This window comes from Elephantulus edwardii, unplaced genomic scaffold (assembly GCF_000299155.1).
Source record: "Elephantulus edwardii isolate Elephantulus edwardi_28Jun2011 unplaced genomic scaffold, EleEdw1.0 scaffold00002, whole genome shotgun sequence".
NCBI classification, from domain to species: domain Eukaryota; kingdom Metazoa; phylum Chordata; class Mammalia; order Macroscelidea; family Macroscelididae; genus Elephantulus; species Elephantulus edwardii.
The window spans coordinates 34,137,513-34,165,256 of record NW_006399752.1 but is presented as its reverse complement, the minus strand read 5'-3'; the positions used below and the strand labels follow the sequence as shown (position 1 = coordinate 34,165,256).

The 27,744-nt window shown below is 53.0% G+C and overlaps 1 protein-coding gene across 1 annotated transcript; it reads left to right on the top strand.

Annotated features, from left to right (window-relative positions):
• The first annotated feature begins 1,774 nt into the window (after positions 1–1,774).
• On the top strand, positions 1,775–26,822 carry RTL1 (retrotransposon-like 1). The gene is made up of 2 exons (XM_006879176.1): positions 1,775–1,930; positions 22,716–26,822. Exons 1-2 carry the CDS (start codon positions 1,775–1,777, stop codon positions 26,820–26,822), a joined length of 4,263 nt encoding a protein of 1,420 aa, XP_006879238.1.
• The last annotated feature ends 922 nt before the right edge of the window (positions 26,823–27,744 follow it).

The following is a 27,744-nucleotide window of genomic DNA, read 5'->3' as shown; positions in this document are numbered from 1 at the left end:
CCAAGGACTGTCAAAAGAAAAAACAAATCTATCTTTAAGGACGTACAGCCAGAATATTCTCTAGAGCCAAAGATGGTAACACTCCATCTCACTTACTCTGGCCATATTCTTAGGAGAAACCAATCCTTGGATAGAGAGATCATGATGGGAAAGGTGCAGGGTCAAAAAAAGACCCTCAACAATATGGATGAACTCAGTACCACAACGGGCTCGAGCCTGACCGATCGCGGGGATGGTAAGGATAAGGCCAGATGTAGCTCTGTTGCTCCACACGGTCACTATGAGCTGTAGTCAACTTGATGCAACCTAACAACACTGATCTCTTTTTAAAAACTCTATTTAAGACCAAAAAGTAAGCAATTGTTCTAAATCACCAACCAAACACCCATCCTCAAGATCTCACCAGCCATTACTTGCACCAGTTGGCTCATGGGAATACGACTAGGAAAGAAACCGATTTTAACTCATAGCAGCCCTACAGGACAGGGTAGAATTGCTCCATTTCCTACATTTAACAAGAGAAGGAGGGGAGAAAGGATGTATACTGCATTGCAACAGATGAGGGAGAGAATTGTTTAAAAGGGACATATGATTGGGTATTATTGTCATGACAGGAGTCCAGAATGAAGGCTGCACAGTGCAGTGGACTTGGGGGGACGGAATGCATAACAATGAAAGAGTTTTTCTTTTACTTTTCAAGGAGAAGAGTGAAGTAGGGGGCAGGGGGTGGGCAGAGAGACAAGTGCAACAATGAATGACTGGAAACCCTAAGTCTCTATAAACTTCCATTCAAATTAATAAAATGGGGAAAAAATAATTACAAGCATGAAATGTCTCCTCTTTCTCCTCCAGAGTAGCTGGTGGGTTTAAACCACTAACCTCTTGGTTAACAGCTGAATTCTTAAGTCACTTCACCACCAGGATTTCTTACCATAAATACCTATACAGATCCCCATGGACAGCCGCAGTATGGGGCTTCCCCTAAATGTACTAGAAGGATAACCAGTCTGGAAGGCAGGGCCTCAGAGAGGCACGGTGGAGCCTCAGGCAAGACTTCCCCCTTGGGAGCTGCTGGTGGCACTACTCTCACTAGTGCCCCCTCCCTCCCAGGGTGATGCGGAGAAGAGAAGCATCTATAGTTTAAGTGCAAGTTCTCACCCAGCAGAAAGATCATTAACATTGTACCTCCTGCGAGCAGCACAGAGCTCCCAGGGTGCCTTGGCATACATTATCGCATTTGATCCTCACCACAGGCTCACAAATTAGACATAATAAAGTAATTACCCAATATTTACGCAATATGTACTCAGACCCATGGCAGCCTTGCCGGCACTGAGAGCCCTCCAGAGTGGGCACCATTCAACAACCGTGTGTACACTGTACCAGGCACTGGTCCAGGAGCTGGGAAATGCTACACTGAACAAACCAGCAAAATCTCATCCTCCAAGAGCAGTTACCCTGAACACGGGGTCTGGAACAACTAACGTTCAACATCAAGAAACAGCTCAACACAGAAGACCTAAGGGGGGTAACCAAGCAAAGGCATCAGTGGTCCCATTTTACAGATGAGAACACTGAGCCTGGGGTCCCACTTTGTAGCTGATCTCAGGGGAGTCCTTAATGCCCTCAAAGCTCTCTCCTCAGTCAGACACAGCTGGAATTCAAAGAGAGGGTGCCAGGCCTGATGGCCATGGAGTACCCTCACCTCCAGCTGTGAGGGGACCACGCCGGAAGCTGAAACAGGTTCCAGAAGTGCGCTGTGAAAACCTCAGCAATGTGTGAGCTGTGCATCTGGTCTGGTGGCACCTCCGGCCGGCTGGTGGCCCTTGCAGCCAGGGGCCACCCTTGCAGTTACCTGCAGAGGGCGCCACCTAGTGGCTCACCCCCTGAAGGTCCTGGGCTGTGTCGGGGCCGGCAGCCACAGGTGGTGGTGAGTGGCTGGAGGAGGTGCAAGCAGACCCCTTCCTGCCCACCTCACCCTGTCTGCCCGCTGTCCACTGTGACTCACATACTCTCTTGATCACTTAAGGGACCAGGACGGCAAGAGCCTGGGTATGTAGCCTGCAGCCTACCCCAACCCAACTTCTCCCCAGAGGCATCTGGGGAAAAGGAGAATTCTACCAGCACCCATGTGCTGCAAGTCTCTGCTCTATCAGACCCTGGAAATAGGGACTCCCCCACTCTGTGTCTGCCTCCTTCAAGGACCCCAAGAGAAACCCAGAATGTGCCAGAATTTGCCCTAATATAAGGTTTGCTTGAGCCTCTCCTCACTCAGGGTTGGGGACAGACATCCAAGTGTGGGTTTGTGGTGGCGCTTATCTGCCCCAGCCCCAGTGGACCTCCTCCAGCCCCAGGGGACCCTGAGAGCACAGAAGACATGTGACCACTGGGTGAAGGAGTCACCGTAAAAGAGATTTATGACTCCAGCGCTCTGCAAAGCTGAGACACAGGCAGGCGCCATTAAGGAAACACTGTCATTTCTTAGCTGTGATAATGGTTGTAGTTCTGATTTCAAAAAAGAAAATGTTCATGATTTACAGATACACACTGGGAAATGTCCAGAAAACGGGTGTGGAATTTGCTCTGGAATTGGCTGGTGGAGGTGGGGTGGGGGTGCATGCTGGGCGTGGGCCACGGCCACCAGGGGCCTGCCCCCAGGACCACAAATTCTCTGGTGCTGTTTGAAATGTCCCAGAGGGCAAAGCTGTCAAATTGACAGATGAAAACGATGAAGAGAGGGAGCAGAGGGGCCAGGGGCAGGGGGACAAGGAGCCCTGGAGGGGAGCAATGGGGCCAAATTCCTGGGGGGCTGATAAGGCTGGATCACCAAGAACAAACACCCTGAAGTGGACAAGGGGTTCTGTCCAGTGGGAGGGGACATCATCCAGTAACTGGAGCCAGCATCCTGATGGGGCATGTCAAGACCTCAGGGTGCCACACTGCGCCCTCCCAGCACTCCAGACCCTCCCACACTCATAAAGTCCTCTTGTTTCCCCCACATCCCCAGTGCCCTAAAGTCCTCTTGACCCCCTGACCCCCTAAAGTCCTCTTATTCCCTCACAAACTCCTGGTCCCCCCAAAATCCCCTTGGCCTCATCAAGTTCCACTAGACCTCAAAAATTCTTCTAGGCCCCGCTAGACTCCCCTGGCCCCCTAGAGTCCTCATGATCACACACCCCAGCCCAACGATCCTGGTCAGCTACGTGTCCTCTTAACAATCCTAGACACCCCCTCCCCAGTCACATACAATCCTACTTGTTCCCTCCAGACTCTCTTGATCTGCTATAAGGTCTCTTGCCCTCTTCACACCCCTGTTGGTCCCTAGAGACCCTCTTGGACCTCCCAGGCTTCCCTGGGCCCCTACAATCCCATTTGTTATGCTCCACACCCTCTTTAACCCCCACAAGTCCCCTCATCCTCCTCAAATCCTCCTGACCCCCAGATTTAGGGGGGCTAAATTCCCTTGTTCCTCCAGGTCTCTCAGGTTCGTTCCTTTGACCCTAGGTCTTCTTGTCCGCTAAGGGGTTCCCCATCTTTCTTCTTTGCCCCCACCCTCTGCCTCCCTAAGACCTTCCTACTTTGCTACAGGTTGTAGCAAATCCTTTTGTAGGAAAACCCTCTTGGTTTTCCCCAAGTCTTCTCTCCTCCAGATCATTCTCCCCACACCACTCCTGCTCGCTCTCCTGACCCCTGCACCCCCAACCCTGATTCAAAAGAAGAGCTTGGGACCCCCATGCCCCTCTGACACCCTGAGAAGTCTCCCAGTGTCCGCTCTCTCTGGCTCCTTGTTCCCAGCTGACTTTTTGTAATAGCAGTAATATTTCCTCTTTTGGGGGTCGGGGGAAGTGTTTTTCTTTTTTGGGTGGATGACAGTTGGTTCTTTTCCCCAAAAAATGTGTGCTTAGCAGCGAGAGTGAGCCGGACCCCTTGCTGCCACCTCCTCCCTGCCCCCAGCCTCCCCCTCACATCCCTGCAAATTGACCTGTTACAGCCCCAGCCTCACATTTCCTCCCAGGACCCCTCACTCACTGCCCCATCTCCTGGGTTTCTCCCCCACCCTCGTCCACCCAAAATGGCCTGACCCTGGCTGCTTCACCCAGCTAGCCCCCCAGGTGCCCTCTGCACCCGAGCTGTTCCCTCCCCACCGGTCTTGCACCACGGGAAGAATCAAGCAGCCCCTGGTGAGATCCCCGTTCAGTAAACTGCAGCGCAGAGCCTCTGAGAGGGCGGGGTGAAAGCGGGACAGGGACAGCGGTCACCCGCCCACCCAACCTAGCCCCCCAGGGCTTGTGTCGGAGCCTCCAGGAAAGTCGTGGTTGGGGTCCCTGGCTGTACGGCGCCTTCCTCACTATATGGGCTCTACAGTAGCCCAGGGGCCCCCTTGTGGCACTTGGGGGTGTCACAGACTTCAGGATCCTGGCTGGAAGCTCAGCCTGTCGGCTTCCACCGCACCATGAGTTGGCATAAATCTCAAGTAGCCCCAGTGGTGCCAGGTCAGCGCAGCAGCCCCCTGACAGGGGCAAGGCTCCTGGTCTCTCCACCTTCCCAGCCTGCCTCCAGACCTGGACTCTCCTTGGTCACTATGGGACTGGCACGCAGGCTGGGTCAGCCCTGGCTGAGCTGTAAGGCTCAGGCAATGATGTGTGCCTGGTGGTCCCCACATTCATCTCAAAAAATGGGGGACTGAATTCCAGGGAGGCTGAATCCCTGTCCACATCAGGGTGTGGTCTGGGGAGACCCCAAAAGTGGGTTTCAGCTGGGGGTCTTCTCTCTGGGGCAGGAGGCTGCCCTGAAGGCAGACACTTTCAGCCCTGCGCTCACTGAGCCCCTCAAAGGCTGATTCCTACGTCAGAAGCCCCAGGGGCACCAAGTTGGGCCTCATCTGTTCTCCCTGCCTCTGTCCCCACAAACAAGCCTGAGCCCCTCCCTCCGGCCTGCAGTCTGCTTGAAGACAGGCAGAGCCCTCCCCATGTCAACTTAATAAGCCTCTCTGCCCATAGGTGCTACGCCCACTTTTGAGTCTGCCCTTCAAACGGATTGGGCAGAGGGGCTTGGACTCGCGGGAAGCGCGTATATCAATCCACCCCCTTGTCTGCCACATCCCCCCCTGGCAGGCAGTAGGCACAGTCCTTGCTGGGCAGTCAGAGCAGCAGGGTGCAGCGGCCAGCCTCTCGTATGCTTGGGTTCCGGAACTCTAGCTGAGCGCAGGTGAGTGTGGAACTTCACTTGCTGGAGCCTCAGTCTCTCCATCAATGAAATGGGGATTCTGAAGCCCCCTGTCCCTGCAAAGGTGAAACCCAAGTGGCGACACAGCTTGAGGGCCTGGCCCTGTAAACCCCACCGGCCCGGCCTGCCCGGGGTCCTGCTTTATTATCATTGATATCCCCTGTCTCTTCCCCAGCAGACTGAGCCTGGACCATTGGAAGCAGAGCAGCGTCTCTCCCTGGTACCTCTCTTGATCCCCAGTGACAGCTCAGGTCTGGGCCGGGGAAGGTAGGTCCACTGCGGCTGCATGGAGGAGTGGGAGAGCGAATGGTTCTCTGTGGGGTCCTCTGCCTCAGATAAGTCCCTGGGAAGGCTGGGCCCTGGAGAAAGGGTGAGGGAAAAGTGGCCTGGGTCTTCACTCTGGGTCACCGGCTGTCACCTCCAGTGCAGATGCTGGGGCTATTAAATGCAGTGTGGTGACCTCTGAAGGGACCAGAGGTCCCCAGGCTGGGGTCTGCCTCTCTCCCTTGATTTGTGCAAGGAGCCAGTGGAAGGGACTCAGGGAGGCCAGGCTAATGGGTGCCTTCGCAGTCTGTCTGCAAAGGCCAGCTTGTTTACTCTTCCTGCACTTGGTTACATCCACCCTCCCACTCTGGACCCTTCTGTGGGTCCCGTCACGACTCCACACGTATTGATGAAGTGTCTGCTGTGTGCCCAGCTCAGCTTATCTCACTGAGTCCTCCCCGCCCGGAAGAGGGAGGGCCCCCACTCGGCTCCACTGCTCAAAGGAGGAAAACAGCCTCCGTGAAGTCAAAAGACCAGTCGTGGGGTCCCACAGCTACGGAGCAGGAGTCCAGTTCCAGCTGGTGCCTCTCAGGTCGGTCCCCTGCACTGCTCAGGAGTGCGCTGCCCACCAGGCACCTTCTGCAGCCTGGCCAAAGCCAGCTGTACTGAGAAGGAGGCAGGGGGCTTCGCACCGAGAAGAGTTCTCTCTGGCGACTGGCAAAGGGGTCATTAAAAAAAAAAAAGCTGAGAGAGGGCTGGAGGTGAAGACAGCGGCTCAGCAGCCGGGCTGGAACGGGCAACCGCGCCCTCCCCTGGGCCTCCTGCAAAAGCACAGGGCAAAGGGCTCCTTCCAGGAGCCTGGGACAGGTGTAGAGGGCCACCAGTGGCCCCCAAGCCAGGTCCTATAGCTGAGGGGACTTAGCTCTGCAGAGCGGAAAGGCAGGGGCTGAAGCTGAGCACGCTGCCTGCAAAGCTGCAAGGGCCGAAGGGGGCTTGAGGGCGGCTGCGAGCTGCCAGCAGCCGCGGAAGGCAAGGAGAGGCACGCGGCGTGCGCTGGGAGCCCTGAGCGGGCTGCTGGGGAGAGAGGGAGCTCCCTGTCACCAGAGGCATCTGAGCAGAGGAAAGCGGGCTTGCCTCTGGACTCGGGGAGCACTGTTTGGGCGGGGGGCGCAAGGCTAGGCCTTGGAGGGGCAGCTTCCACGCAGGGAGATGCAGGTCAGCACAGGGGCTCAAGCACCCTGCCTGGGCTGACTGCAGAGCACGGAGACGGCTGTGCGTGCAGCATCTGCCTGTCTGAGGGAGAGAGGAACGGAGAAAGGGGGTGAGTGTGGGGCCGTGGGGGGCTGGGGGCTGTCCTGCAGCCAACTCCCCAATTTCAAGGCCAGACCACCTGCAGTGGCCCTGCACCGTCCCCACTCACAGGCCTGCACAAGGTTCTTCCTCTCTGGGGGGATAGGCTGGTGGAGCAGGGGCCTCTCCTGGGGGTGGGAGGGGGCATCAGCCAGTGTAGGGGCTCTGGGTCTGGGAAAAGGACCCATTCTGCAGTCTGCAGCCTGGGCCATAGCTGGGGTCTTGAAAGTGACCCTAATTTGGATGCTGGGGAACTCTGAAAACCCCCCTTCAGAGTCCCCATGCTGATGAATGAGTCAGCTCTGCTGTCCCCAACTCTCAGCCCATTTAGTGTCCTCTGTTCCTAGGAACTTGGAGGTGCCACAGCCTTCACCAAGGAGCCTTCCCTAGAGGACAACACTCTGGTCTGTCTTTCAAAAGGAATTCTTTTGGTTTTGTGGTTTGTTTTTTTTTTTTGGTTCTAGGGCAAGCAGTGTGTGTGTGTGTACAGGTGTGCTTGTGTATGTGTATATGTGCGTGTGTAAGGACACCTAGGCACAGAACAGCTGGGCTGGGTGGCATATTCATGAAATGGCCAGGGCAGGTCTGACCAGCTCTCTGGAGCAAAGACAGAGCCCAGCGTTGGGCAGGGCAATTCTGGGGATGGCAAAGTGATGGAGGGCCTGAGAGACCCTGCTGGCTGTCACCAAAGTCCCTGTTCCTGACAACCCTGTTGCTTGTGCTGTCAACCCAGAGTACCGACAGCTGCTTGGGCTGCCGTGGGGGGGCAGTATCGTGACACAGGTGGGATCCAGAGGGGCTTCTGCCTCACAGACAGACAGACAGACTCTTCCATCCAGAAGCAGCCACCTCAGGTTTGAAACTGCTCACTTTGGGGGAGCTTTGGGGATTTTTAAAAATGTTTCGGGATGTTGATAATATTTGACTCTATTATAAGACTGATCTGAAATGGTCCTTTGAAAATGTTTGATAAATTGAGATTTATATGTGCGTTTCTCAGGGTGGGGAAGGGGAGGGTAACGAGGGAGATGAAACCAGGCAGGATGTCCATCAGAAATGCTCTGAATTAAAGATTTCAGGCCTCGGGGTCACCAGGGGTGCAAAAAAAAAGGGGCTCAGAAAAATGTAAAAAGTCACCAAACCAGGTATCAACCCAGAGGGCAGCCAGCCACGGCACCCCCTCCTGCCCCTGTCTTGCTGAGAGGGGCCCATCTCCTCCCCCTGAAAACTCCCCCCTTTCTGGCTGACTTATCTATGTATGAGGGAGAGAAGAGCCAGTTTGGGGGCAGGGGGCTCGTGCTAGTCTGTCTGCAAAGACACAGGCAGCAGATACCCAGGGGAAGAAGCGTCCCTAAATATTCAAGGCCAGGGATGCTCACTTTGGGGGTCAGAGACACCACCTACCTCCCCCTCCTGCAGGTGAGGCTACCACCTAAGAGCACACGTTCATCCAGGCCCACCCCGACCCAGGGAGCACTTCTCTGTAATATTCAGAAACTAGCTTTGATAGGAATTATTAACCTCTCCAGACTGCTCCACAGGCTGTCATCAAGGTCTAGGAAACAGGGGCTGAGAATGTACCTTGGGGAGTCTGATTTCCAATATATATTTACCAAAAAAAAATATATAAGATACACCCTCACCTAACTCTTCAGAAGGACTCAGTTAAAGGGAAAAGCTAGCTCTGACCCCTCAGAAGTTTGGAAAAGGCAAATGTCTCTACAGGGTGTTGGGCACGTCTAAGGGAAGCGACCCTGGGTTTATTAGAATGACTTGACCTTTTTGTTTATGTTGCTGTAGGCTCCCTGCAGAGAAAGCAAGTTGCCTTCTGTGGAGAGAGGACAGGGGGGTGGGCACTTAGTGAACAATGGGGCGAAGAGACAGGTGGGTTTTACAGGGTGCTCCGTCTTGGAAATTGGCATTTTTAATGTCTAATTTAGCTTCTCATTGGTTGGTTGGTTTGTTTTCTGGTGTTTTGAGTTGGTTTTGTTTTTTTCAATCAGAAAATCAAGACACAGAGATGCCTCCAGGTTTTGCCATGACACAACCCCCACTGCTCTGTAGCTGGGTTTTTGAGACCCTAAGCTCAAGCTGAGCCCCTGCGGCTCCTCCTAGAACTTCTGAGAGTAAGCCACGAGGCTCTTGTCCTCTCATCCTCCAACTAATCAATATATAACATTCACATGAGGACATACGGACGCTCCCACTCTTAAGCCTGTCCTGTGTTACAGTCACCCCAGCTCTGAACCTCACATCAGGGTTTTCCTCTTCTAAGTTCAGAGACACTTCTCATGAAAAGTGCACTCAGCTGTTTCTAGCTGTGATTGCCCCATAAGCCCATCCCAGTCACCCCAGCCCTAAGATAACACCCCATCTATGAGCCCCACACCCACCCACCCCCCGACCCTCTGAGCAGAGGATACCAGCCGACTCCTCCCCCAGTGTGCACTTTCTGTTGGACAGCACTCCAGGGTCTCACCTCATATCACAGGCTCAGAAGACACAACTCTCTGAGGCTATCAGTCTAAGAAGTCAGGGCATGTGGCATCCAGGTGGCATCACTGGCAGGCTGAGGTTAGAGGCCCCAGAGCTGCTGGAAAAGGTTGGAAGAGAGAGGTGATTAGAATGTGAGTGGCTTCATGAGTCCTAGAAACACGGAGAATGTTCTCTAGGTTTGGAAAAGAAATGTCCCTGAGACATGACAGTTGCGGAGATGGATGTTTGCTGGATTTTTTTCCCCCATGAAGTACTCAAGCAGGGGGGTGTTTCAAGCTGATTTGAAGGTTCAGGAGAAAGCAGAGCGCAGAGTGAGCAATACAGATAGTGCCCCCAACCCACCCCCACCCGGGGCTGCGGTGCACGAGGGGAGAGTGAGAAGGGGTGCACACAGCCAGTTAGCTGGAGCCAGGTTTGGGGGGGTTGGACCACATCCCAGGAGCTCCGGGAAATCATTGAGAGGATCTGAAAGAGGATAGTGGTAATGCGAAAATGGCATCTCACACAGATCCCTCAATTAAAAGAAGCTCGGGCAACCCTTTTAACCCAGCAACCTGAACGCTACCAAGTTGCGGTAGAGGAGTAACAGCAGGAGTGTTTACAGATTAAGTCGCAAGACAGCTCAGTGTGCGGTACGCAGCAGGGCAATGGCACAGCGTCCAGACAGGTCTCAGTGGCCAGCACACAGGTGCTGTGCACATGAACTTCATCCCTGCTCCATGTGGTAAGCCCACGAGGCCCACGCCTGTTCATTTCTGAATACGAAAGTAGGGGACTTTTTTTTATTTCTAACCCTTATTTTTTAATACAATGAATACAAAAACGTACTCATTTTTATTTATTCCTTAAAATAATAGAAGGCGCGTTGGGCACAGGGCCCCGGCCTGATTAATCAGGACACGGACCGAGATGTCACTCACACACCACCTCCTGCCTGCTCCTAGCTAGCGGCGGGAACAATAGGGGACGGTGTAGTGCACAATGGTGTACATATACCCCGGAATATTAAACAGCTCTTCAAATGAAGCTAACAGCAGGGCCGACTGGCTTTCCACGGACGCCAGTATTGGGTGCAGAATGGAATTAATCCCGATTCTTTGTCCATCAGCACCTCCTCACCACTGGGCAGGGCCTCCCCCTCTCTAAGGTGGCTAATTTATGCATTCATATATTCATTTGCAATAACAATGCAATAAACCCTTGAGCACACCCCCACCCTGACGCAGACCTGAGCCCGTAGCAGCCGCCTCCTCTATCGGTGCCCAGCCCGAGGCAAGGGTCCAGGGCTTGCGTGAAGCACAGAGGTGATTAAATGCACTCTGTGTGTATGTATTAGGGAATTCTGAGCTAGAGCGCGAAAGCAGGCTGTCAATGTTTCTCCCCTCCAAGCATATTCTTGAGTGAAGAAAGCCGCTGCAGCTGCTGAAAAAAACACAACAGGGCACCCCAAAACCCACCAAAACCTCCGCAAAAACCAAGATCACCTCCTAGAGGTTTCTGTCTGCACAGAAGCCAATGCAAAAAATAAAGGGGGGGGGGTCCCACTTTGTAAACTCAATGCCTGAAACTGCTATCGGGGGTTAAGTTAGGGGAGGGCCTGGACTGGGGGACGGTAACTGATTACAGCTTTGATGGCAAGCTCTGATTCTTAGTAAGGAGGGTGTAGGAATAATTTGATGGTTACTAATTTGATAGTAAAATGAAAATCAATTATTTTGCATATGAGATTTCATTTTGTTTTGCGCTGTTTTTCTCTCCACTCTCATTGGGGGTGGGGGGGCGGGTTGTTTTCACAAAATCAAAAGGTTGAGCCCTTTGGAGATGGACGGGGGTGCACAGATGTTTAAAGCAATGCTGAAAACAGAGGAGCTTAGGTTTTGCGTTATTATTCTTGTTCAATTGTATGTATCCTGAAGCAAGAGCCCAGAGCTTCCAGGGGTCCCTCAGTGCCATCGGGTTAGTAGGGGTATGTCTGCTGGCTGGCCGGGCCCCACCCTCAGCCCCTGAACACCCTCCCAGTAACTGCAAAGTACCCACCTAGGTGGGGGTGAGGAGTGGTGAGAGGGAGCTTTTCATTTTTGACCGTTCAGAGACTCTGGAAGCCAAAGTCTTGGTCCGAGATTATGGGGATGAGCTAAGCGCAATCTGACCACCAGAGGGGACTTGGGGCCCAGACCCCCGAGGAAGGCAGCTACAGCCTGTGCCGAACCTGCTCCAGCCCTGACAGCCTGGTACCTGTACAGACTGGTACAGTCCACCAACTGCCTTGTTTCCTCTAAAATTTCCAAACAGGCTAAACAGCGCCAGTATTTCTAGCTGGTCTAGTAGCAATGCCCGCTCCATCCCACCGCCCATGCCCTAGGGGTCATCATCTCCCACAGCACCCTAATTCTTATTTGCACCCCACATCCCTGTTTTAGCAATCACAGGCCATGAGGCCCCCTGAAGGGCATCACAGAAAGAGGCATCAAGTTTCAGAGATACCCAGTGATTCAGAGACCCCCCCAAAACTAAGCCCAACTTTAAATTCAGGTCAATCAGAACCCCCATCCCTGCAAAGATGATCTGATAGGAGAACCGGCATGACGTCATTCCTCTCATGGAGTTAGTGCAGACAGGGCCCTTCCAGAACGTTCTCCCAGCCCACACCCACTCCTCCCCTCTCCTAAGCAGAAGCCTTTTCTCAACCACGGCTTTGTGCAGGAGAAACCTGGATGCTGGTCGCTGCCTACAGGGGTGCTATCTGTGACAGAGAACTTATCTGGGAATGTGCCTGGTACTAGTGAACAGCATCACGTTTTCCGTCTTCATTTTGAAAAGATATCATTTAGAATAAGTAGAATAGCATGAAATCCTGGGTTTAGGGCAAGTGAATCATGTGAAGAGACCACGTCATTGAACACAGATACAGAGTTTTTTCCAGAGCCCAAGTAAGACCAGGCCACACCAAAAATGTGCTGTCAGGGCTTCCAAAGAAGGCAGAACACCCCCTTTCTCCCTCTCCTTTCTGGACTTTACACACCCCACGAGGGCTTTGGGGTGAGGCGAGGGGAGGGCACAGGGCACAGAACTGCTTAGACAAGGGTCTTTTTCATTTAGCATCATGTCTTGTTCAAGGCAACTCAGAACCCATTTCTGTCCTCCAGCAAGGACCAGCTGGCTTACAGGCTACCTGCCCAGGATTATGCATGCCTTCCAGGGTGGGGCTGGCCTCGCTGTCCCTTTAGGGTGCCCAGGCAGTGGGAGATTTTATATCTCCATTTGGGAAGCATTATGGGCTTATTCCAGATTTTGAGGATGTGTTATTACATTAACTTCACTAGACCCCCACTTCCCAAATGAAGCCAGCCGTCTGTTCCATGCCCCCACCCCCAAAAGGTAACCTGCACAGGCACAGCTGCTGCTAGGGAGCGAAGCTTTGTCAGGTGTGAAGGAGGAGGTGCGCATACCTGAGGGCATCAAAGGAGGCGAGGGTGTGGTCCCATCCCCTTCGTGGGCAGTTGGGGCATCTTCTTCAGGGTCTAGACCCCAGAACACTAGCTCACTGCCCATCCAGGGGGCAGAGAGCGTGGGCTGTGAAACAAAGGACCCGACTTAGTTCCACTCAAGGAGCCTCATGTCTAATTTTACAAATCAAGTACAAATACAGAAATGAAAAGCTCATTTTCCAGACCTGCGTGTGTACTCTGGGGCCAGGTGTCTGCCTGCTCCCATCCCGGAGGATGGCAGTGCTGTCATGCATGCCACCAGCCACGGTGCAGGAGGCTGTTCACAGGGCTCTGGTCAGGGTCATGGGCTCCACCTCAGGCTGACAGTGCCCCACTGCATGCAAGGAGAAAGGGCAGTGAGCACACGCGCCCACATGCCCACACACACACAGACACACATGCATACACACGCACACATACACATACACATGACACACACACCCCAAATACACACACACTAGCCACACAACTTCTGCACCCCTCACACAAACGGCATGTGCATCACACACACACATCCATGCACACTCACTAACCACCCCACATATACAGCACACTCATGCATCTACACGAACAGACACAGGCACACACACATGCACATACGTTTATACAAACACACCACATACCTGCATGTACTAGAGTACATGCATGTGTGTATACACGCCACACGGAGGACTCACACATTCACTTGTGCACCTAGGCACCCGAGACTCCATGGGCACATGCACACTCACGCACATTAACAGACATGTTCATATGCATTGTACAGACACACGCGTAACGCATGCATCTGCGTGCCACACACCACATGCACACGCATCTCATACCCAGCGCACACATGCAAGTGCACACACAACACACACACACACAGCATCCACACACATGTTGCACATGCATGGACACCACACAGCCAGATACCAGGCGTACCATACGGTGCACACCCCCCACATATTCAGATTCACACTTGCACATCCCACACATGTCACATATCCAATTACCTTTTCACATGTGTGTTCATCTACACCACATACAGACATGCATGTAACACAGATAAGTGTCACGTAGCACACATACACACTTTACACACACAGGCTCCACACGTACATACAAACATGCACACACTCCAAATAAAACATACCCATCACATACATTCACGCATACGCACCGAAGTTCACACAAGTGCACATACACGTATCTCTCAAGTCTACACCACATACATGTATCTTAAAGATCCCACACACTCCACTGGTGCAAACACATCACATTCATACACGTGCGTGGACCACACACCACACACATAACAACTACCATTTGCTCATGTGTCCACACGTCTGTGTATGCACTAACACACCCCAGATACTAACATGACACAACCCTCATGCTCTATGCATGTGCATGCCATCCCCACACACATCCATATGTGCACAGAGCATGTGTATATGCATCCTCCTAGCTGCATCAAGGGACTCAGGAGCAAACCCAGACCCCTCAGTGACCTGCACTGAGCGAGCTGCCCTGGGGGCTCATGGGAGTTAAAACAGGAGAGGTGTCCCCAGCACAGAAATGGAGACACACCCAGGTTCAAAGAGATTCTGAATCCAAATTTAAACCCTTGAACCAGGAGCCGAGTGGGGCCCATTCTGGACATTAACAATTTGAGAACTCTTTAGAGTTTAGAGTTTCCCTAACTTGACCAGGAGACCCCACGAGCCACTAACCCCACACCCAGAAGGGCTGAGCTGACCTGATGGCTCCCAGGCCAAGGCAACAGGAAGGCTTGGTTAGATCTGGTGAGGAAGTCAAGGGCAGGCCTGAGTGACCCTCAGTTCGCCTTTCTGAGAAACAGGAAAAAGTAAGGCGATGCCCTCCACACATGGTTATAGGGATTTAAACAACAAAACATAGCAAGTGTTTACAGGAGTGCCTAGCCCTTTGTAAGTACTCAAACCTTACTAAGCCCAGAGACCCCAAAAGCGGCAACATGTCTGCAGCAGTGGTGAGAGAGCCAGGCTGGCATGAGGGGAGGCGGGGCAAGACCATACACCCAGGCAAAGCTGGCCCTCCTGACCACTGGTCTCAAAGAAATGAACTTCTCCATTGACCTTTCAGAGAGAAGCCACCTCTCAGCCAGAACTCCAGGATTTCTCCTGTTCACCTGCAGCCAAGGTAAGACTTGGGGTGTGGTCCCATGCTGACCACCCCCAGGCCGTTGTGGGGCAGGGGGAACTGGACAATTCTGAGTGTGCTTTAACATGTCTGCTAGGAATAAAGTGTGACACGGAAGGGACTTGTGTCCCTCTGCAAATACTTGAGTGACTATAATTAGCGGTACTAGGCCAGCTGTCCTGTCCCTCCACTGATGGGCACATGAGCCAAAATGAGTTGGGGATGACAGCAAGAGCTTTTTGGGGAGATGGAGACAGACACCAAGGGCCCCCAGGCCTCTGGCCAGGCCTCTAGCCAGACTGCATGGTGACCACATGACCGCGAAGGAATGAAAGCCTCTGAGAGTCCCCAAATGTCAACTACTCACTCCACCCAACACCTGCTTCTGCCTCACTGTCCATTAGAGCCAAGCCTGAATGCTCCCTCTTCCTCCCTGAAGTTCTGCTGACCTCACTGTGCCTCAGTTTCCCTCTGTGGGCTGTGAGCTCACCCCTCGCCTCGTGAAGAGCAAATGAAATAATTCAGAGTAGCCAGAAAATGCCCACTGGAGTCAAGAAACTAGTGACCATCACTCAGCTCTTTCTGTCCACCGCTGCCTCCCATGAGCCTTACAGTGAGAAAGTTCAAGGCCAGGTCCAGTATCCTTGCCACCACTTCTTACAAATCCCAAGTACAATATCACCCCCATGGGGTCAATGGGGAAGTTAAACGCAAAGTCAGGTGTAAGGTGTAAGGCTTGACCTCTGGGACTGGAGTCGTTATCAAGAACATCTACCAATCCTGGTTGGTCTGTGGCACTCGCCACTTTACACAAGAGTTCCACGTAGCTGGCATCCACCCCCACCCCACCCCCACCGTCCTCCAGGGGGAAGGTTCAGCTCTCCTCCTGAACCAGATCCATGAAACGTCTGTGTGAACAGGACCCCATTCAGCGAACCCGACCTGCTCTTATAAAATCACAAAGGTTTGACAACTGCTAGAAGAAACCCAGCCTGCACTTCTGACCACTTCTCAGATGTAGGAACTTTGGTTGAAATGATGTCGCAGCAAGACCCTGACTGGCAAGAGGAGCTGGTGGCACAGACATTGAGAAGTCTGGCTGGCAGTAGAAAGGCAGGCGGTTCCAGTCCACCAGCTGACCTACAGCGGGAAGGCGGGCACCCTGCTCCCACAGACGTCCACGGCCCTGGGACCTGCTGGGGCAGTTCTGCTCTGCCCTTTATAAAGGGCTGCAAAGTCACAACTGACTGCATGACGGTGCATTTGCTATGGGGTGAAGCTGAGGGAAGACAGAGTCCTTACATGGACCTCCACAGCCAGCACTCCCTCCCCCAGCCCATCCCTGTTCCCAAGGTCGCCGGGTCCCTTAGAGGAGCTTCCAGGCTACAGGAACCAAATGGAAACCACTTGGCCCTCACTACCTTGGCCCTCCTTGTGGACATGAGAAAACTGAGGACCCTGGGGTGCAGGTCACAGGAGAAGTAGGGCGGGTGCAGGCCCAGGAGCTGGCGTGGCCTCCTGCCCGCCTGCTCGCCTTGAAAGGCAAGTTCAGATGAGGGGGCTGCTTGATTGGTTGGCCTGCTTGGGGCAGCCCAGAGGAGAAGGACACTCCTCAGTGACCCCCCACGCCTCCTGCAGGCAGCATTTCCCCTTCTCCAGGTTATTCTCAGCTGCCCCCTGGAGCTGCCAGTTAAGGGGAGGCGGCGGGGACAGGTCACAAGAGCCTGGCAGTAGCCCACCTCCTCTAGGTCAGGAGTGCTGGCTTCACGCAGGTAGGGCCAGGGGCTAGTGACCTCTCGAGGCCAGGAGGGGTGCCAGGAGAGCCCCCTACCCTGCCTCGTCCAGAGAATCTGGTTTGGGGGGAGTGCAGGGCCTCCTAGGACATCCTAATTCTGCAGTCACCACTGTAAGTCAATGACTCAGTTTCTCTTCTTCTGTCACCCCCAGTCTCTGTCCAGGCCATCGTGGGAGGAGTGGGGTAACTGACCAGGCCTCTCTAGGCCAGCAAGAGAGGCTCTCCCACCTCGAATGCCCCACTTGTCCTTTGCAACAAGTCAATAGATTGCATGGACCCTAAAACTCAATATGCTCCAAGGTTGGGGGACCCCCACTGTAGATGGTTCTGTGATTCCCCAAAGACCCTCAAGGGGCTATAAGAAAGCTGCCCCAAGGGTCCTCCATCCTCCTCCACTCCAAACTAGCATCCTGAATGGTTTGTTTACACAGGAAACTCAGAGAGACCTCAAACTCTAACCAGCCAAGGTCATATCTTGACCTTGGCATTAGTTTGACATCCTACAACCGTTCTTGGCACTCCCAGCCTCCTTACAGGCCCTAGCCCACCAGGCGGCATGACCATGTCCATATTCTCACAAAAATAGGCAGAGGGACATGGGAAACCTTCTCTTCAAGGTCACGGCCCCTCAGACTTGAAGTGCTGCCCCTCAAAACCCAAGCGGTTCTAATGTAGCCTAGAGACCAAGGTGGGGGGGGTGTCTTCACGCCAGGGTGACGCCTCTCCAGGGGAGCAGGGCCATGCAGCCAGCTCTGCAGACAGACCACTATCCCCCCACCTTCTCCTTGGTCTCCTCCAAGCTTCTCCACCACCCTCACCTCCACTCTAATTCCCCCACCTCTGCCCCCCACCCCAGGCACAACACTGCTCCGCTCCTCTTCCAAACTCTATTTTTAAAATCAGATTTCCTTTACAGTACAGGCTGACAGGGAGAGAGGTATTCGCTGAGGGATTTGCCCCTCCACCCCCTGCCCCCCCCATGCCAGACCCTTCATAGACACACGGTGGCGGCCCTGACTCCAGTGACCACTTGCTCCAAGGCAAGCAGGGAGCTGCCGGAGGCTCCAGACACAGCCGTGGGGAGGCTGAGGTGTCCACCTCTGAGTGTCAGGGAACGGGGTCTGACTCAGGAACCCCAAGGCTGATTCAGACCCCACGCCAGTTGCCCGGACTCCTGACTTTTACTGGAAGGTGAGAATTCCCAAAGACATTGGCATGAAGCTCTGGAAATCAGAACTGACAGAAAGGGGGAGGCGGCTGAGAAAACAACAACATCAAGAGTGTGGAGAGGGGAGACTGAGGCGTGAGGCAGCCCCTGAGCTGGGCGTGGGCAGGTGGGCAGACCAGTGGGAGTCAGCTCTCTAGGGCAAGAACAAGGGGACAGGAGAGTGCAAATCCTGATCGAAATTAAAAATGCCCAACAATGCCCCAAAGGCATCCAGAGGGGTAGCAGCAGAATCTCCAAGCGATGACCACTAGGTGTACAAGAAACCCCCTCCCCAATCCCCCAGGTGCCCTGTGCTCACCATCAGCTTGGCGTGTGTGGTGCGGACAGACATGGTTGTCATGGACACGCTGTCTCCATCTCTCAGCCTCAGGGAGAGGGTCTAGGACAGTGTCTGGCCAGGATAAACAATTAAGAGAGGAGATTAATGAATGAACGAATGTATTCTAGGCAGGGGGACTTAAATGAAACGACAGGAGAACAAATAAGATCAAGATGTGTTTGGGTACTGGGGAGAGACATTGCAGCTTTGTGGGGGAAATGAGACAGGGGGCAGGGGACTGGCCGATAAAAAGGTGAGTTTCACGCAAAGTTGCTGAAAGCTTTATATCCTAGGAAATGGAGAGAAACACGGAGATTGTCAAAGTAAATGCTCAACTCGATTTTCATTTCATCTGAGGCATTTGGGGTTTATGTGGTGGATGTGAAATCTGAAAGGTTTTAAGGCGAGAGGACCATAATTAAATGTGAATGCACATTCAGGGGTTGAGATTCTTTTCTGTTGTTAGTGATGCAAATCTGTTAAAAGATTTTAAGAAGGCATTTCAGGAACCAATTTGGATTTGAAGAGAAATCTGCACTTTATTTTGAGGGCAATAGGATCAAACTTTTCTATCATGCAAAGGAGTTTGAATATTCGCTAAAGTATTTTAAGAAAGGTGATGAGAATTTTTTTTTTTGGCCTGTGGAAGATAAGTAAAATAAGATGGCAATATGTATTCTAAAGCTAACAGTTTATAGAGTGCAGACACTGAAAAAATATTGAAAAATTATAAATACAAGAGAAATGGCTAAACAGAAAGTTGCACGTGAAAAATGTTCTATGTTGAGGGTTGTCAAAGGCTGATGTTCTCAGCACACCAACATGAGGTGACTAAAATCTAAGGAACCAAAGTGGAAGCATTTAATCAGAGGCAGTTCATGACTAACAATATACATACACACAAAAACATCTGGCTATATTTGTGGGTTCTGACATGATTAGTTTAGGTTTAAACTCTAGCACAGAAATTGTATTTTAGCCATAAGAAGCTTTCAGGAGTGACATGCTGGGGTGGTTTTTTGGTTGTTGTTGTTGTTATTTGTTTGGACAAGTGATTGCATTTGGGGGGGTGTGGGTAATGGAGGTGGAGGTTTTGGTGGGGTCTGCATGTGTTTTATATAAGAGAGATTACCAAAATACACACTTTATGCTAAAGAACTTGTACTTTTATCTCAGCTGTAATTAAGAAATACTGTAAGATTTTTAAGGTAGGGTAGACGAACACATTTTATAGATGGTGCTGGGAAGTGTGAATTTTATTTTAAAGGCTAACATGATCAAATTTTTATACCATGCTACCATGTTTGGATTTGAGTCAACGAAGGGAGGGCTGGGAAGGAAGGTGAGGTGAGGCATAGGGAGGTGTTTATATAGCTTAGTCTGAAGATAAATTACATGGTAAAACTTTGTTTTATGTTAAGCAGTTAGGACTTTATGTTACAAGCAATAAAGACACTTGGACAATTTCGATAGAATTTATGCATTTTTACATAGTCGAAAGAAAGAGGGGTTTTTTACACTGAAGATAATAAAATGCAATTTTCATAGCATGCCAAGGAGATGTGATATGAGAATTGACGCCCTGGATAATTTTCCTCACAAAGGGCCAGGTATCATATTTGAACTCTCCAGTAGAGAATGTATATGGACTGTTGCCAGTAAAGGGTGTTTAGGAGTTTTGTCTACAGAGGTAATAGATACCCAGAGGTCTAGATGTGAGGGAGGTGGTGGTGAAGAAATCTACGCACACTTTAGGCTGAAGAGGTAGATATTTTTTACTGCAGGCCCTATGGAGATGGGAAGGGGGCTTTCCACAGAATAAGCTCTAGGATGGAATTTATGTAACATGCGAAGCACTTTGGACATTATTCAGGGGAATGACAGGATGATATTTTTGTGTCATGCTAAGTAAGACATCTGGATTCTAGCCACTTAAAGGATCATAAGAGTGGCATGGTGAAACTTTGTAATAGTGCTGTCTGCAGGGAAATTACCTAGTAAGATACATATTTTACGCTAAGAAGTTTAGCTTTTCTCATAGGTCACTAAGAGATCGGAGAAGGCTATCAGCTATAACCTTTTATTTTAAGGAATAACATTTTTAAAAAATCATGTAAAGAAATCAGGAGTTAAATTAATAGAGTTTACAGATTGACTTAATGAGATTTTGGGTTTCATCCTGATTATTCTTCAAGAAAATTATTAAGTAAAAATGTTTCTTTTATGGTACATGCCTGGGACATCATATTCTAGACAATGAATTCAACTTTTAGTGACTTAAATAGAGACAGTATGGGAGGACCTGCATACACATTGTTGAACATTTGTCTTTCATGTTAAGTATCCAGACTAAGGCTTTTGCAAGTCAAAGATAAGAGATTTCAGGTAGAAGACAATAAAGTTGAAAGACTGAATCAGAGTTACACAACCAAATTTGTAACTATAGTAGGAAGGATACAATCTACTTTGACGAAAGGAATGACCTAATGTTTTAAATTATCACGCCAAGGAGTTCAAACTTTAGCCAACAAAGGATTTTTAAATGGGGGATGTTGTAAGATTGTTTACTAGCACTCAGTGTGTCTACAGGTAAGTTGCTAGCTAAATTTTGTCTTTTCTATCATGATATTCACTTACGATGACTTGGTGTTTTACAATGTAGCATTAATGTTACACAGATGACAGTCTTTGTGAAGGCAAAATGCATTCTGACATGCAATACGCTATCAGGAGGGTGATGCAGACGATGAGAATTTTACCTGATCTGTACACCATGCCATAAAAAAGGAAAATTATTACACTGAGGAATAGCCAAATCAGAATTCCGGGTTATGTTAAATAAAGCCTTTACATTTTCACCAGGGAGTGGTTTTCAGTCACTAGCTTGTGAAATTATTTCTAAGCTTCAACATTTGGATTCAACATTGTAGACATCAAATAAACAGAGTGAGGTTTTCATCATGATCACTTTTAGATGGAAGAAGAGTCTACTTAATTGGGAGAAACAGCAGATCAGAATGTCATTTCTGGCTGGAGAGTATGGATTCTAGCCAATGAAGAGTTTTGTTTTTAAAAAAGACATGCATTGTTATTTTTTCAAAAGCATCAGCCTGGTGATTAGGAAGAGGACAGAGAAGTAACAAAAGGTTTCAGGTTATAAAGAGCAATAACGACAGAGCAAGCTATGCTACTCAGTCCTGGGAGTCCAAATCCCTCTGTCCCAACAGAAAAGTAAAACCGTATTAAGAAATCCAACAGAGACCTCTCCTCCTAGGTCTCAACCCACTCTCAGCTCCACCACTCCAAATAACTACATTTCAAAGCATCAAAGGCCCACCTGTCTCCCCAACCCAGGATCCCAACGCTGTTCTGTTCAATGTGCTCTGATGGGGTCAGGAAATGAGGGAAACTAATCAGTGACAGAGAGAAAAGTGTATTCAGAGGATGACTAGAAGGTCACATAAGTACGGCTACAGGTGAGAGGTGCAGACCTCCTGTCTAAGGTTTTTGGATGCCAACAGACGCAGTGAGGTCAGTCCTGGAGAGTGGCAGGGAGGGGCTGGTGGATAGGAGAGACCTACACTGCACACAGAGCTGATGAGAACACAGCGTTAGGCAGAGATTCGAGAGGTAAAGAGAAATCTGCAGAGCTTCCTTCCAAGTGAGATTCAAGTAACAAAAAAGCAAATAACTGGTACATAGTAGGTGCTTAATTGGCACTACAGGGAAAAGAGGAAACTGCTGAAAAAGCTCACTGTTGGACCTCTGCCTGTCCCTTAAATGCCTACGTTGAGGTCCGAGAGGGAAAGAAGAGCTATTTTGGGCCTCTGACCCAACTGGCGGGAGCACAGCCAAATGGCATTCTCTGCTCTCCCATGAATGTGTTAAAGAGGCAGCATCTCTGGGGAGGTTCCACCTCCCCCAACCGAGCCTGGACGGGCTCTGGAGTGCCAGGCCTGCCAGGCGGCTTTGGACAGCACTCAGATATGACCTCTGTGGCTTTCGGGTGACCGAAGAGGAAAGGAGGGTTCACGAGGCTTGTGGGCCAGTGGGAAACAAAACCACTGGCACACATCCTGCCAGGCTGCCTGCCCGCCAGGGGCAGTCACACCACAGAATTTACAGGCTGTGAAGTTCTCATGTCCCCTGGGGAAGCAGGCAGCGAGCAGAGGGATCGGGTGCCAGCTCAGCAACTGGCAGATTTTTTTTTTCACGATCTCTGCAGTGTGATCAGCTGAGACTCTGACTCGATTTCTCTCTGTTCTGATCAGGTGGGCTTCTCTGATTTTTGGAGAACTTGACCTGGTTCAGATCCTAAACTATTGCCGCTTTTTCTCTCTCCTTCTCTCCACCCTCACCCCCAGGTTCTGATCTCTGTGGTCCCAGCTGCTAACGGGACTCACAACCACCTTACCAGTCTTCAGAGGCTACTCTTCCCAATCCGAAGAAATTATAGAACCCTCTGAAGACTCATTTGAGACGATGATGGAGCGTAAGAATCCATCATCAAAACAAATGGAGTCCTCCGAGGGCTCATCCAACACCACCGTGGAGATGTCCAGCAGCCAAGTGCAGGAAGCGATGGGGCCGGCCAGTGGAGCGGCCCAGGAAGTAAGGGAGCTAGCCAGCGGCCCCCTCCAGGAATCGGCAGCGTTGCCCACTGATCTCCTCCAAGCCATGGAGGAGCCATCCAGTGGCCCACGTCAGGAAATAGAGGATCCACCCAATGACCTACTCCAAGACATGGAGGAGTCACACAACGGTTCTCGCCAGGAAGAGGGGGGTCCAAGCAGCGAAGGCGCTGGTAAAATGGAGAAAAAGTCTGTCAACCCACGTGAAGTCCCCAAGAAGCAAGGAAGCGACACTGACCTGTCCGATTCGAGTGAAGACGAGGACAGCGGAGAGCGGATGAGGCGCAATGTCCTCCAGGAGCAGGAGCTGGTCACCGTGCGCTGCGTCACGTCTCTGTACTACCGGATCCAAGATCTGAGAGAAGAGCAGAGGCTGGAGGAGCAGCTCCTGCTGCAGGGCATCTGCACCGGCCGGCTGCCCGTGCCGGTGCCCTTCGGGGGCGACCGCAGGCAGTACCGCGAGTTCCTGGTGCTCTGTCAGCTCATCGTGGAGCACTACCCGCGCATTTTTGCCAACGACAGCCTGCGCGTCGGCTACATCATCACCCACCTATCCGGCATGGCCCTGGAGTGGGCCAAGACGCTCCTGCAGGCCAACAGTCCGCTGCTCCGCAACCTGTCAAGCTTCCTGGGGGCCATGTCCAAAATGTTCGAGTACCGCCAGGTGCTGCGAATGGCCGAAGAGGCCATGCTGACCATCAGGCAGAGGAACCGTCCGCTCTCGGTCTACATCACTGAGTTCCAGGGCCTGGTGTCCATCCTGCGCTGGCCAGATGAGGTTCTGCAGGCCCACCTGTGCCAAGGCCTCAACGAGGAGATCAGGCACTACCTGTTCCGCATCCCGCAGCCCGACTCTCTGGAGAGCCTCATCGTACTCGTCCTGCAGATAGAGGAGAAGCTGGCCGAGAGGAGGGCCGTGCTCAGGCTGCCGCCAGAGTCCCGTCCACGCAACCTGACCTGGATCGACTCACCTGCGCCGGAGAGGTGGATGGTGAGCAGCTGGCTGCCCCGCGAGGTGCACCCGGCCATCGAGCGGGCCCATCTCTTCCTGCTGCTCCTGGTGCGCGTGAGCCCCTACCACAGCGTAGCCGTCCGGGCCCTGCTTGACTCCGGCGCCAGCGCCAACTTCATGGATGAGAAGTTTGCCCAGGAGCACTACGTGGAGCTGCACGAGAAGCCGTACCCGCAGCACATCCGCAGCGCCGACGGCTCGCTGGTGGGCGGCGAGCCCGTGTGGCTCTACACCGAGCCCCTGCTGTGCATCCATCAGAACCACCACGAGTACCTGGAGTTCGACATCCTGCCCTCGCCCAGCTTCTCCGTGGTGCTGGGCATCACCTGGCTCCGGAAGCACGCCCCCGAGGTGGACTGGGCCCGCGGCCGCTGCTCCTTCCACTCGCCCTACTGTCTGCTCAACTGCTTCCGCCCGCCCCCGCCATGCATCGCACTCGACAGGCAGGGCCTCAGCCTGCTCCCTGGCCTGCCGCCCCCGTACTCCGACCTGGCCGACGTGTTTAACCCGAGAGAAGCAGATGATGAGACTTCCGACCAGCCAAGCTCAGACGGATCCGATGATCTTTCTGAATCAGAGCCCTCTGAGCTTCAGCAGGCTGGAGACAGTGACCACGATGAGATCGGTGACGAGCGTCCCTCCACCGCGCCGCCGTGGGAACCTATGTGGACTGGGGTGCAAGGCAGCGCCAGGCCGCACAGCGCACAGAGGGACGCGCGAGGCATGCGGAGCGACACACAAGACCACATACAGATGATTCCAGAACTCTTTGACCAGTTACACGGAGCGACATGGTTCACAAAGCTGGTGCTGCGTGGGACCATCGTGGAGAGGATGGAGGAACACCAGACAGAGGCGATGTGGAGGGTGGCATTCGGACTGGAGGGCCAGGAGAGGGCACGCTTCTGCCCTTTCCGGATCTCCGCTAACCCTGTCCTTCCCCAGAGCATGATCCAGTTTGTCCTCAAGGACATACTAGGCTACTTCGTGCTCTCCTACGGCAATGAGGTCGTGATCTATTCCATGAGCCGCCAGGAGCACCCTGAGCATGTCCGCCAAGTGCTTGTGCGCTTCCGGCGCTTCTGCATCTACTGCTCCCTGGACCAGAGTCAGTTCCACCGCAACACCGTGGAATTCCTAGGCTTCGTCATCAGCCCCAAAGGGGTGAAGCTCCACAAGAATGTGGTCGCCACTGTGGCCGGGTACCCCACCCCTCGCTCCCAGCGGTCCCTGGGACAGCTGATGGAGTTCATCTTCCCCTACCGCCACTTCGTGGAGCGCTTCACCGCCCTCACCGAGCCCCTCCAGCGGCTGCTGCGCCCCAGGCGCGCCTTCTCCTGGGCCGAGGAGCAGCAGGAGGCCTTCGAGCGCCTGAAGAGGGCCTTCCGGAAGGCGCCCCGGCTCCACCACCCAAAGCCCCAGAACCCCTTCTTCTTGGAGACGGGGATCACCGAGACATCCCTGCATGCCACCCTAATCCAAGTGGACGAGCAGACTGGCAAGAAGGTGTACTGTGCTTTCTACTCTCGGAACACCCAGACTGATGAAGACAACTACCCCCAACTGCAGAGGAGGATCCTTCCCATCCGGGCTTCCTTCATGGTGTGGCGCCGTTACCTGGAGAACACCGAGGAGCCCATCATGATCCTTCTCAACACAGAGGATCTAGCCTCTCTGAATAATGACAGGCTCGCCGTACTTCTCCCCGGCCAATGGGTCTTCTTCTTCTCTCACTTCAACTTCGACGTCATGGAGTGGCCACCCCGCGAGGGCCAAGAGTCTCGACTGCCTCTGAGGGGTCAGCGCGCGGACACGGTCGATCCCGAAATGACCACGCAGCCCCTGCTGCTCTTTCCCACCGACTCGTTCCCATTTGGCCCAACAACCACTCAAGAAGGGGAGAATACGGCCCAGCAGGAGCCGCCGAGTGCCGAGAACATACTGGCCCTGCTGCCCATCGACCAAATCATCAACATCTTCCTCGTCCACTTAGGTGCTGTCCAGATGAAGGCGGTGGTTCTGCACTTCCTCCGGAGCCTGATGCTCTGGAAGAACAACCTGGCGCTGGCTGCCACCCTCGTGCTCCTCCACCTCAGGCCACGGGCCCAGCGCCTGCTGACGCAGACCCCACTGGTGGCTCAACCCCGACTCAGGCACCCGCAGTGCCTCACTCTGGACTCGTCCATCATCACCCACTACAGTCTGGCCAACAGCATCGCTCAGCTCCTCATCCAGAGGCCGCCCCTCATGGGTGCCAACGCCATGCGCGGCCGAGAGCTGGCGCAGCTCTTCCTGAGCCCGGACAACTGGCAGGACTATGTCCCGATCCCCGAGTCCTACCGAGGGCTGCAGTGGAGCCCCAACTTCTGGCTGATGCTGTGTGAGTTCTTTGGTGTGAGAGTCACCCCCGGAGAGGACCGCCACCCACTGCCGCGCCACCACCGCTGCCTCGAAGTGCACGTCGTTAGCGATGACAATGTCGTCTTGCGAGACGCCCAGCAGGGCGACCTGCAACGTTACCGTCAAGGTGGCCTGCATGACGGCCTGCAAGACACCCCGCAGGACGATCAGGAGCACGCTGCACGAGAAGACCCCCAAAGGGCCGCTGCTGCCCTCGCCGTCCCGCTGCACAGCCAGGCCCACCCCGCTGTCCTCGCCTTCCTGCGCAACACCCGGACGGAGGGGCGCCCGGCCCTGCTCTCTGGGAGAATGGTGGCCAGACTTCTGGTCCGCTTCCTGAGCATGAGGAGAAGCCAGCCTACCCCCAGCGCAGTGCAGGAAAGCCCACCACGAGGGGCAGAGCCCAGCCTGGAAGAATCCAGTGACAGTGATGATGGCGCTAACAACTGAAAACACCTAGACTGCAACGCGGTGCCTCCTCCACCCCAACGTGCCCATGGCGTTTCCGCTAGCCTCCTCGTGCCTCTTGCCTGCTTCGCTCAGATTCAGTGTCCCTCCCTGATGCTTCTGGCTCCAGGGGACCCCACTTGTGAAGGGCAAATCATCATCCACCAGCAATACCATCAACACCTAAGGACCACAATCCATCTGAGACCCACTGCCAGTCTCAGGGCTACACAACAATCCCTCCGTCTTAATTCTCCAGGTCCCAGGCCTACAGCTGGGGGTGCGACCAATGTGAGGAGAAAGCGGTGATGAGCAGAGCAGAGGATGGACCCCATGACCCCAGGCCAGGTGGAGAAGCAGGCACAACAGAGATAGCCAAGCAAGCAGGGGCCAGCCATGCTGGCCCCCATGACAACCTGGGACACTGACCTCGGTGCTCCACTGACGTCTACCTCCATCACCGGTGCTTCTGGCCATGATGTAGCCACTGTTGCTGCTCCCGTGGGAGCTGTGCCCCCTCTTGCCCGCCACCCAGTCTCATGGTGCATCATCCTGTTGCCTCCCAACCCACCCTGCAAAAGCAAGCTGCCTCCCACTGCCTAGCTCAGCACAAGCTGCCACCCACTGCCTAGCTCAGCGCTGACCCTGCTCTTGACCGTGAGACTGAGAAAGTGAACTGGGCTCTCACCTGGGTGCTCCGGGGCCGTCCAATGGACCATGTGACTGCTACTTACCGGACTTCACACTTTATTGGTGGCCTGTCTCATAAGACATGGAAACTCAGGGGTTTACAGGACAGCAAAGGGGGTGACTACCCTCAGGGGGCTTGCTCTCTCCCCCTCAACACGGACAGTGCCAAGGCCCAGGCCCCAGCAGAAACAGGAGGGGGGCTGGGAGAGAGAACTGGTGCAGAGCCTGGACCCGA